Here is a 12,285-nt window from a genome sequence, read left to right as displayed (position 1 = left end):
GAACCAGATAAAGGAAGAAGAGTTGCCGCTGCTATCGCGTTGCACGGCTCCCGTCGCTTGCTTTGTACGGTTAGAAGGGATGGAATGCGTTTAGATTTGTCGGATGATGGACAGGATCAGTTCTTTTACCCTGTAATAGCTATGGATCGGGTTACTTATATTAGAGTTGGATCCGGGGGAAAAATTGTGAGCTTGAGGTTGCCAATGCTGGATCTTCTTTCGTTGATGAAAGCCTGTAATTTGGGATGCGAAAGGAATTAAAGTCTCATTTTTTCGAGAGGCGATAGGGGTTTCGTTTGTTTCCAGTTGAGGGACAGAACATCAGAAAGAAACGATTTTGATCAATTGAGTTGCATCGTATTCACCGACGTGAGAAGCCCATGATCCATCATGTCATGATACTTTCTTATATTTTAGTTTGTGCATATTTTCTCATTTTCCTATAATTACTCTTTAAGTGCTAAAGGAAGCGACTTTTTGTACATTTTTTTTTAATTGCCTGGTGTTGGAATGGTTGTAGTGAGATGTGGGAATGGCCAGGAGAGGAGTATGGTCTGCAGATTTTGGCTACTAAGTATCAGATATTGGAGGTATACTTCTACTAGTGGATGTTGGCTTGTTTTTATTGAGATTGTACTGAACTCTATATAACTAGGGTGAGTAAAATTCAGATAATACCAACAAAGGTTTGGAGAAAATTAGAGAATCTTCACAACTCAAGGGGCGGCGAATGTTGCCGTTCACGTTGGATTCTACTGACAAACATAAGGCGACCCAATCCATGAATCCACCACTGCATTCCTGAGAGCCTGAGTCACAGGATGGCTTCTCTTCAGGAAAATTGTTGCATTTTGTTCATTCCATAAATTCCAATAAATGGTCAAGACTACTGTTGGGAGGAAAAATAGACCACCCCACACGTACAATTAAAGCACCCAAATCTGACAACAGGCCTGAGCTCACCATGCAGGCCGAGCTCATCATGCAGGCCGAGCTCAGAGAGCCAAGCCGAGCTCAGAAGACTGAGTCGAGCTCATCATTCATGCTGCCGAGCACAGAAGGCCGAGCCGAGCTCAGAAGGCTGAGCCGAGCTCATCATGCAAGCCGAGCTCAAAAGGCCGAGCTCCGAAGACCGAGCTTATGCAGGCCGAGCCGAGCTCATGCAAGCCGAGCTCATCATGCAGGCCGAGCTCAGAGAGCCAAGCCGAGCTCAAAAGACTGAGTCGAGCTCATCATCCATGCTGCCGAGCACAGAAGGCCGAGCCGAGCTCAGAAGGCTGAGCCGAGCTCATCATGCAAGCCGAGCTCAGAAGGCCGAGCTCCGAAGACCAAGCTCATGCAAGCCGAGCCGAGCTCAGAAAGCCGACCTCGTCGTCTATATGCTGCGGCCATGCCCTGCAGCAGCCTTACCGCACCATGCTTTACTTGCCGGCCACGCCACGACATATCAATCAGGGACCATACCCTGCTACGACTGTCAACACCTCACCATTCCCAAGAATGTACTGCACTGCACGCCACAAGCAAGCTCTTGCTGCACGCAACCTCCTCCTATGATGGGAACGGGCCATTCACGGCAACTCATTACTTCACACGCCCACGTCCAATTGTGACGGTAACCCATTAATTCGCCCAGTCACATCACAGGTAACCCTGCTACTCTTCCTATAAAAGGAGAGCTTCTCCATCTAAAAAGGGGGCTGGAGGCTTCTTCCTCCCAAGGGAGGCTTCGGACTGGAAAGACAATCCCTCTCCTTCTCCAAAATTAAGCCCCCCTCTGACTTAAGCATCGGAGGGCCGGCGCCGGAAACCCCGGCCACCGGCTTTTTGCAGGCCCCCCACGGAGGACGCCGCTCGCCGACGGATCGCCGCCCGCCAGTGTTCGCCGGAGCTCCTCCTCCTGAGCCGACGGCCGCCCCCGGGTCCAATTTCCAGCAACAACTACCGATCCCATCCTCTCCTGAAGCATCATTTTTGATTCTCATCGATCTACATGGCATCCACAAGAAAAGTAAGGATCGAGGATGATCTTTAATTTTCCGATAAATCTTGACCACGAACCAGATACTCTTGCTGTAAGAGCAATGCTGGAGCAAATGTCTACACCATAGTGGGAACACTAGTAAGAATCTTGCCATCCCTATCTTCTTAAAACGTCTACTGCATGTGATCAATTTTTGAGCGCCAACAAACAAAAGATTTTGATTTTTTAGGTGCATTCACTTTCCACATGGCACTATTAATATGGGCAGAGAACACCACCACTGTTAATGAAATGATAAAAGGATCTCATTGAGTATGTTCGGTCTGCTATGAGTCTCCATAATGGTTTATCCTCATACCTTCAGGATGCACTGAGTGCAGCACATCATATAAGCTTTCAAGCTCCTTTGTTTTGCTTAGAGGCAGTTGCAGCACGATAGATAAATTCCCATCTCAGAAACCTCCACAGATACATTAGGTTTTACAGCAACTAAATATAGAAGGTCAGAGTTCTGCAAACTCTACAGTTGGGTGCGATTACAAAGCTCCATGTCTCTGCATATGCGAGACCACATGCATCATGGATGCCATACTCTAGTATTGTAAGATCATAAAGTGCAGCAGTTACATTTGGAAGATCATCGAGTATATAGACTCCTAGGATTTAGATTTACTTAAAAACTCCAAAGTTCATGCAAATATCCAACACAACTAACATAACAATAACACAACTGTAAAGAATTTGCCAACCATTCCTTGCATAACTCGCACCATTGCACCAAGAAAGACTTCGCTTCAATCCATTCTTGAGGAGGTAATTGTAGATTCTTAGCAACAGCCTCTCACATTGCCTAAAGCTCCTTGTCTGCCCACTGGACATGGAAGACTGCAGAATTAGAACCATAGGTATAACCCCTTCAGTGGTTTCTCTTTCTAGTTATGTGCTTATCTTTGTATCTAACAAATTATGTGCTTTTACTCCAAATAAGCACCTCGAGAAATTTTCACTTTTTGGTCATAAGAAAACAACAAGAAAACTCCAAGAAAAAAAGAAAAAGAAAATCAGCTAGAGAAACATTAAAGGGCTTCCCAGGAAGTTAGGAAAAGGGTATGGAGACTAGAATTTCATCTTCAAGAAGCAATATCCCCAACACACATACTTTAGATGGTATCTCATACATTTATTTGTTTCTTTTTTTTTATTTCTGAGAGAAGACATTCATTTTTATCATTTACATCACTGGAGCCTTCCATTTATTTTTGCTTACATGGCATGACCATTTAGTTTTTTTTTTCCGAGACAAGTAGAGGCTAACTCCCCACCTTTTTACCCTATACAACCTCGAGGGTTGACTCCAAGCAGAATCGAACTCCCGACTTCTTGCCCAAATAGCAAGAGATGATGCTATCCGAGCAAGTGCTCATCTTATTTAACATCCATCCATTTCAATATTTTTTTCCCAAGAGATGCTCATCTTATTTGCTTTGGCTCTGTCCTGTGGTATAGGACATGAAGCATCAGGTCATATTTTGATTATGACCCTCCTGATCAAATATGATTATTTTGTAGTGACTGTATCTAATATTTGGGTAACCAAAAATTGAGACCATGCTATATCAAACAGCCACTTAGCTAAATCAGTTGGCTATATATAGAACCTTTTATTTGACCACATGTTTAATCCTCTTATCTTTATTTCTGGAGTTTGCTGGTACATTATTCTGCTTAAACATCATAGAATATATGAGAAACTGGATCCTTATATTATCAAAATAAGTTTTTGTGATCACATCTTGTGTCTCAGCTACAACTACTATAAAAGATTTGGGTTGGCTTCTAAATCCAAAAATATAGTAGTTTGAGCAAATGCATAAAAGAATTTAGTAGTACTCTGTTGCCTAGGAAAAAAATTAGCAGTATTCTGGATGCGTTAGGTCCTATCATTATATCATATAACTTATAGAAAGGTCACGTTGAAGCTAAAATTATGAAATGGATAAAAGGGAAATAAGTTGTTTCTCTTATCTCTTGTCCATCTACATTTTATGTGGGACAAGTCTTGCTGAATCTATCTATCCTTCAAAAATGAGATCTTGTTTCTAAAAATTGTTCCGAAACTAAAATGGCTTCTTCTTACAAATAGAATGCCTTGACCAATCAACGTGAGATCTAATATGCAACTGAGGCACTAGCTTCATGGCATCTATGCAACCATGTTAGGAGAATGGTGCATCTCATTTTGTTCTAAGAAGAATACAAATTTTGCTACAGAGTTGGACCCACTAAGCAAACATCCTGCGCGTTCATAAGAGAAGCAGAATAATCACATTATGTCCTTCCTAGAACAGAATGATCTGCAGGAATAATTAGATCGGGTTAAGATCAGAAAACATTCATCTGTGATGTTTTTGCCTATAATCAGAATTGCATCTTTTTTCAATTTAATGTGGGCATCATATATCTATCTTTCTATCTTGTTTGTCATGGATTGTGGAAAGGGTAATAGTCCTTGGTATCAGTCTTGTTTTCTTCTTTTAAGTTCTTTCCGTAGTTCAGGAATCTTGAATAGTGGCTTGGTACTTACATAAGTTTAGTTGATATAAATGCAAGACAAGTCTCACCTCAATCAAACTTGGTCATATAGGTATCCTAATGCTAGAAAGAAAAAAAAAAAAAAAGATCAATGCACACACATGACAAGTTGACACCTAGAATGTTAGTCACCCTAAGACCAATACTAAGTTTGTCAAATGTATACTTGTAGATGCATGTTAACAAATTTTGATGTGTTCTAAATTCATGTAGCTTTGGTTATTGTATTTAACCTGGCAAGCTTATGTCATAATCATCATTATCATCAAGCCTTCTCCCAACTATTTTGAGTCAGCTTTATGGATCTCATTCATCAAGTATTCTTCTTATTTAGGGTGATCTCTGATTTTTTTTAAGTTTCTCCATATCCTAATAAACTCGTGTATTGCCCATAATTGAGAATTCGTACCATAGTTGTACAATGTTCTTAAGTTAGTGAAACTCAGCTAAATCAATATATCATATCACATTATTGATTGGTAGATTCTATCACTTACCATGAACAACTAGCTGCTCAGATTGGATTAGGTACTAGTGGTGTTTTGAACTACTACTAGTTCGTCATGAATGGGTTCAAAGGACGCTTAAAATTCCAGGCCTTTATATAAGCATGTAAAAATTAAGGTCCATGCATGCACTTGTATATGTATCATGACCAAAAAAATAGATTGCTTGCATTATCATTAATTTGCAAGCAATAAAACATAGCAAGTAGCAATCAAAAGCTACAACTCTTTTTTTTATAAACCTTACTTTTCAACAAAGACAACCACAATAATGGAGAAATCGTACCTGAAGATGCTTCTGGCCTGAACCCACTGTATTACAGGTGCTACCTTATAAGATCATTTAGGAATTGATGCCAAGATCATTTTCCCAAAAAAAATAAAAAAGAATTAATGCCAAGATAATTCCATGAAATAAACAATCAAGTTGGAGAAGAAACTAATTTTGTATTTAAAACATTATAGATTCTAGGAAGATGACAACATTTTAGTTAATGTTGACAGGAATTTAGATATCAACCTTGCTAGACACCTACCGGCACAATGTGTGTGCCATGCCAGCATATGTTCAATTCTATATCAAAACAAAGGAGAATAAAAAACTTAAATTCTTTATTAGTTAAAAAAAGTTCAAACTTGATTTAATAGTTGCTCCAATCCATACCGATGGTTCTGCATTATTATGTACCAAGCTGTAGGAATTGACCCATGTTGCTATCAGTTGTGTCATCAGATATTCGAGATACAACATAGTTGTCTGCCTGCTGGAACAGTAAAATTGCAGAATTAGAATCATGCCCTTCATTAGCTTCTCTTTCTAGTTATGTGCTTATCTTTGTATCTCACTAATTATATGCTCTTACTCAAAATAAGCAGCTAGAAAAAATTTCTAACAACTAGGGAAAAAAACTTCACACAAGGGACAAGATTAAAAAAAAGTTAGAAAAACATTGTAGGGTTGCCCAGGAAGTTGGAAAAAGAGTATTGATATTGGACTTCCATCTTCAAGAAGCAATATTCTAGACACACAAGCTTTAGAGTAGGGCTAAAAATAGGTCCGATATAATCTGACAACACCATTTCCGTATCCAAATTAGAAATTTTGATATCTAATCAGATCCGGATCCAAATTTGGATATCCATTTATAGATTTTGATTTTAAATATTTTTCCAATCTAGACCCTAGTATTTGGTAAAAAATATAAAAAAAATAAATTTTATAACCCAAGATTCAAGTCAACGTTCTCTGGTGTGAATTGCAAGCCTTCAACCACTAGTCTACAACATGATTATTGCTTTAAATAAATAGTTTATTTTATCTATCTTTAAGTATCATTGGATGTAGATTCTCTATTTTTGTATAAAAACCCTTTTCTCATTGATAAAAAATGAAAATTAATATATATTATTTTATTCTTTATTATATTTTCAAAGCTTTATTGTTTAAAATGTCAATATTAATAACTTCCATATATTTTCTATATCTATATATAATTTTTCTTACAAGCTATTTAAAAATAGATAATTCATGATCCAGACCCTTAATAAGGCAGGTCTCTGTGCAGGTTTATAAGTAATCATGCCTTAAATCCTTAGTTAAAAGATTAAGAATGGATTTAATAGGGTTGTGCTGATCCATACCGATGGTTCTGCAATGATTTGTTCCAGGGACTGTGACCTCCAACGACCTATGTTGCAATCATCTGGTGTGTGACCTCCAACGACCTATGTTGCAATCATCTGGACTGTGACCTCCAACGACCTATGTTGCAATCATCTGCGGCATCAAACATTGAAGATACAACACTGTTAGCATGCTCAATCATCACACAATCCAACACTTGTTTCTCCTGGGTTCCATGATCAATTGTTTCTTTGCTCTCCGTTTCCTCTGCAAAGACATAAAAAGAAATAGAGCAGTTGGTGCCAGTACAATTATTATTTTGGTAATTAGCCAAAATGCAAGTATAGCTACCTGCAATTTGGACACATGAATTTCTGAGAAGGGAGCTGCACCAACCCATGCTGCAATCACACAATCCAACACTTGTTCCCTCTACAAAGACAGATAAAGAAACAAAGCAGTTGGTGCCAGTGCAATTATTAATTTGGCAATTAGCCAAAATGCAAGTATAGCTACCTGCAATTTCGACACGTAGAGGAATAAATGGCTGTCAATCATCTTGTGGAAGCTGGAGTTGAGGGCATCGTTCTATTCTTAAGATTTTTGGGAAGAAAAGCCTATTCAGCCCTTCCACCTGTTCAAGCTTGGGGCAATTCACAAGCTGCAGCTCCTCAAATGCATCTCGGTTCTGCTGTGCCAACATCAAAAACCTTAGGTCCTCACAACTATCAACCACCAAGGACTCGAGCGTGAATGGGTGCAGTCGATGTGGCAGGAACTGGATTGTAGGACAGTCCTTTATGACCAAGCGTCGAAGAGATGTGAGCTCAGGCAAGCACTGTAGTGATGGGATATCCGTGCAGCCCCATATGGTCAGCTCTTTAAGTACGGGTATGGAGCCTGTTACCAGAAAGAATTCCCAATATTTACTGAAACAAAGATGCTCAACGGATGTAAAATCATCAAACCCACTTATTATATTCTCCCATTTGTTTGATATAGTTATCTTGTTGCCTGAAGCAACCTGGTACATGAGCAAAAGAGAATTAGTGAACTCTGTTGGTGCATGAGTTTCATACGGAAGCTTTGAAACAAACAATTAGAGAATATACGGTCATGTAAGTCTTCAAGTAATCAATTAGAGCATTTTAAATTTAGGATGGAAGGTACCTGAATGCAGTTGATTCTTTGTATTTGGCACCAATTACTCAATCTAGGACAATCAACAAATTTCGGCACATATGAGAGCTGATCTTCTCCCATGATCTGAACTTTAGGACAATTTTGTATAATTAATCTTCTGAGAGAAGCAAGGTTTTGCATCCTCGGCAGTGATGTCAACTGCTGGCACTCCTTAAAATGCACATGTTGAAGATTGGATGGCAATCTTTCCTCTGGTAAGAGTCGGAGTTGAGGACAATTGTATATCTTCAGATCTTTAAGCGAGTGGAGATGATGCAGCCCTGCCATGGATGTGAGTTGCTGGCAACCAGAAATGTACATCCTCTCAAGCATGGATTTTGATATGGATGCATCCAATTTTCCAAGAGAGTCATGAATGTATAGGAGAAAAGTACGTATTTTTTTACAATTAATTATACAGATTTCTTGAAGTGATTTAAAGGAGATAAGATTTTCCACCCATTCTGGAAACTTGGAACCACCATACCCTTGTACACACAACTCTTTGAGGTTGGCGTGAGGTTGGAGATACTCAAGCATGGCTTTCTCCCTTTTTTCATCTGCTGGGACATCCTTATTTTTCTCTAGAAAAACTGCTAGATGTAATGTCTTATTTTTCTCCGAAAAAGCTTCTAGATGTGTTAATCTGTCATATTCCTTCTCATGATGCAGATCATTGATGCAGTTGAGCGCATTCCAATGTAGCACCAACTTGTTAAGTTTATGCTTATGTTTAAGACCAACATCCTCTATGGTGAAGACTTTCGAGGTTCACCAAGTTCTTCAGCACTCCTATCGAACCTTGCACTTTACAACTTATAAGCAAGCGCTGAAGATTTGTTAGTTTTCCCATCCCCGGTGGCAGGTAGAGAATTTGCTGATTCCAAATTTGTAGGTAGCGGAGGTTAGTAAGGTTGCCTAGGCCATCTGGTAACTCTGCAAGATTCCAGCAACCAAGTATCAATATTTGTAGGTGATAAAGAAGGCATATTGATTTAGGGAGCTTCTCAATTTTGTCGGTTCTGATACGTAAGTACCGTAGGTTGGTAAGATTATCTAGGCCATCTAACTCTGCAAGATGCGGGCAATTAAGTACCAATGTCTGTAGGTGATAAAGGAGGCATATTGATTCAGGGAGCTTCTCAATTTTGTTGGTTCTGATACATAAGTACCGTAGGTTGGTAAGATTATCTAGGCCATCTGGTAACTCTGCAAAATGCGGGCAATCAAGTACCAATGTCTGTAGGTGATAAAGGAGGCATATTGATTCAGGGAGCTTCTCAATTTTGTCGGACATGATACGTAAGTAACGTAGGTGCTTCAGGTTACTGAGTAAATCTGGGATCTCATCTTCCCTTCCACAACAAAATTCTAGAGTCCGTAAACATCTTAGTAACGGCAGAAACTTGATTCTTTGTGAGATTTCTATTTTAGATCTATTCGGATCCCATAATCCTGAAAATCTAAACTGTATTAACAAGGTCCGTAAGACCCTAAGATATTTATACGAACACAGTGATTTTCCAAATTCTTCTTCATCTTGCGCATATAAATGGCGAACCCCATCGGGGAGACTAAGTAGCTTCTTATCCACAATTGCCCAGCACTCATTTCCTGCAATAGATTTTGCTAGATCATGTATCATATCATGCATCTTAAACTTTGAATCAAAGGAATCAAAGAACGATCTTCTTTGCAAGTCATTGAAGTATTCATTGCCAATGTCTTCCATTCTTCTTCTACTTCCACGTGTCTGGATGTAACCTTGCGCCATCCACAATCGAACTAATTCATCTCCGTCAAACTCATAATCCTTGGGAAACATGGAACAATAAACGAAACAAGGTTTTAGATGTGCTGGCATGCGACTATAGCTTAATCTAAGAGCTGGCAAATCTCATTATTCTCGTCGACTTCCCATACATCACTTTGCATGACATCCATCCAGCGATCTTCATCTGCTATGTATCTAAGAAGGCTTCCTATTGACTCACAGCCAATGGTAAACCGGAACACTTTGTGACAATCTACTCACCGATATCTGCTAAGCGTGGTTGTTCTTCAGGGTCTCGACCACCGAATGCATAATGTCTGAATAATGACCAAGACTGCTCTGGAGACAAGTAGCCAGGATGACAAGGACAAACTGTCTGCATGATCTCTGCGACCGAATCATTCCTACAGGTCACGATAATTCTTACTGTTTCTGCGCTAACGAAGGGTTTTCTTAAGCATTCCCAACGGCTTTGCTGATCATTCCAGACATCGTCGAGCACGAGCAATACTCTCTTTCCCTTCACCTCTTTCTTGAGAGCATGTTGAAGTGTGCTTAGTTGTGCAAGATGACATGGATTTTCAGTAATACTCTCAATGATGTCCTTCGTTAGCCTTTGAACATCGAAATCATCAGATACACAAACCCATCCACTCAGATCAAAATATTCTTTTACCTTGGGATTGTTGTAAACCTGCTGAGCGATGGTGGTTTTTCCCAGTCCTCCCTTGCCGGCAATCGGAATGACGGAGACACCATTTGCCATATCCTCGGAAAACAGCAAATCAATTACTTTCTGCTTGTCGTATTCCCTTCCATAAATACTCGACTCATCCACCATGTGGCTGGTTGGTGCTGGGTACGGAGCTTCCAGGACCCGTCGCTCTCCATCTTCCTCTGTTAAACGGAGGCGTTCCCGATCCTGCGAGATCTCATCGAACCTCTTCCTGATCTTCCTGATTCTATCCCCCATGCCATCCGGAATTGAAACCTGTTGGAGTTTTAAATTTATAAAAAGATTTAATAATTTTTTAAAATAAACCAGCCTTACCCCCTAAATTTTAGATGATTTAAATACTTTAAATATATTTTTTTTGGTACATAATACTTATTTTTTCAGACGCTTGTATCCCCCATGCCGTCCGGAATTGAAACCACTACGGTGGAAAGAGAAGCACTTACCTCTTCCTCATCGTCCCCTTCCACTCGCTTCCTCTTGCGGGAAGCTCGGCCTTCCACTTGGGCTCGGAGTACCTCGTACTGGTACTCGTCCAGCACGTCGTCTGCATCATAAGCCACTTCTTTAAGCTCCCTCAACCAGAGCTTGACGGATTCGTCTCGTATCTCCCTCTCCTCCGCATCATGGAGCACTGCTCGGATCCTCTCCAATGTTCTCTTCAGCTCCTTCAGATCTTCCAAAACACTGCTGCGTGGATCCGATGACGAAGACGGCGAGACTGCCGATCTCTGAGCAAAGCCCAGTACTTGGCTGGTTTTTGATAGGATGGAAGAGAGGAAAGCGCTCGCCATTGCACAACCTCGGTTTCCTCCTTGCTCTGCTCGGATCAGACACGGCAAAAAAGGGAGAGGGGCCTTGGCTTTCCGCCTTGCCTCCTCGAGCTCGTTTGGTTCGCGGGAAGTATTTTCCCTTCTAGGAATATGATTCCTGGGAATCAGATTCCTAGGAAGAGGATACCTAGGAAAGCACTTTTGGCATGTTTGGTTAATCATGGGAAAGTGACAAATTTCCAAAGTGCTTATGTTTGGTTGACCATCCACTTTCCTAGGAAAGTTATGTATAATTCCTATTATGCCCTTAATAAAAATTAGGTCTTTAATGCCTCTTTAATGCTTCTTTAATGCTGAAGGGTCTTTTTGGGAAAAAATAAAAAAGGAGTGATTCCCACCTCATGGGAAAGTAACTTTCCCATGTTTCTCATGGGAAAGACTTTCCCATGAAATGTGGGAATCATATTTCCATGGGAATACAACTTTCCCATCTCTCTCCTTTGAAAACTCCAACCAAATAAGAGGCATTTCATTACTTTCCCGTTGACCACACTTTCCCCCCTCCCTTTCCTGCGAACCAAACGAGCCCCTCAGAAAGATCGAACCGGAGTCAAGTCAAACGGGGAGATAGCAGAGACCAACTTCACTTTCGGCGATTCCGGCCTTTTGACAGGTCGCATTACCTGGCTTGTTCCGATCATCGTGCCAAAATAGTATTACAAATTTACAATACTATTTTATATATGTCAAGTTGCTCATGGTGCCGATGTCTGTCAACTATTTTATAGATGCCGTTGATAATCGCGCCATTATTTATTTTTTTGCAGAAGATCGTGCGCGCCAATGCCTGTAGGCCCAAAATAATGTCTAGAGGCAGGAGTTTTTTATTTTTTTTCCAGTACACTAGACGGAAAGGAGATTGAGGGTGGCGCTGCGGAGGCGTACGAGAAGGGGAGCAGCACGTGCGACGCGATCCAGATGGGGAGGGAGCGCTGCTAGTCGAACAATTTGGTGGGTTTGCTTGATCCGCGTTCAATTTGCACGAGCCGCGGTTTAAGTTCGGCTGGATTTGCTTCTTGGTGGCCTTGCCTCCTAGACCACCAAAAACCACAAC

The 12,285-nt window shown here is 40.6% G+C and overlaps 1 protein-coding gene across 6 annotated transcripts; it reads right to left on the bottom strand.

Moving 5' to 3' along the window:
• Positions 1–2,453: 2,453 nt before the first annotated feature.
• Positions 2,454–11,259, bottom strand: LOC108510880 (putative disease resistance protein RGA4). Of its 6 annotated transcripts, none has more exons than XM_039123729.1 (7): positions 10,845–11,259; positions 7,877–10,653; positions 7,223–7,730; positions 7,058–7,138; positions 6,724–6,973; positions 5,369–5,843; positions 2,454–2,855 (listed from the first exon to the last, which is right to left on the bottom strand). In XM_039123729.1, the coding sequence occupies exon 2, from the start codon at positions 9,750–9,752 to the stop codon at positions 8,622–8,624; it is 1,131 nt and encodes a 376-aa protein (XP_038979657.1). In that variant the 5' UTR covers positions 9,753–10,653; positions 10,845–11,259; the 3' UTR covers positions 2,454–2,855; positions 5,369–5,843; positions 6,724–6,973; positions 7,058–7,138; positions 7,223–7,730; positions 7,877–8,621. The 6 variants fall into 6 exon arrangements, with proteins under 6 accessions (XP_038979657.1, XP_038979661.1, XP_038979667.1 ...); XM_039123733.1 differs by having other exon boundaries at positions 2,454–5,656; positions 5,747–5,843; XM_039123739.1 differs by having other exon boundaries at positions 2,454–5,843; positions 6,724–6,770; positions 6,845–6,973.
• Between the last annotated feature and the right edge of the window lie 1,026 nt (positions 11,260–12,285).

This window comes from Phoenix dactylifera, chromosome 1 (genome assembly GCF_009389715.1).
Source record: "Phoenix dactylifera cultivar Barhee BC4 chromosome 1, palm_55x_up_171113_PBpolish2nd_filt_p, whole genome shotgun sequence".
Classification (NCBI taxonomy): domain Eukaryota; kingdom Viridiplantae; phylum Streptophyta; class Magnoliopsida; order Arecales; family Arecaceae; genus Phoenix; species Phoenix dactylifera.
This window is presented reverse-complemented; position numbering and strand designations above follow the sequence as displayed.

What these genes read in the sequence shown, in the direction of transcription:
- LOC108510880 (XM_039123724.1), bottom strand. Translation starts at nt 9,752, where the DNA reads ATGCCAGCACATCTAAAACCTTGTTTCGTTTATTGTTCCATGTTTCCC.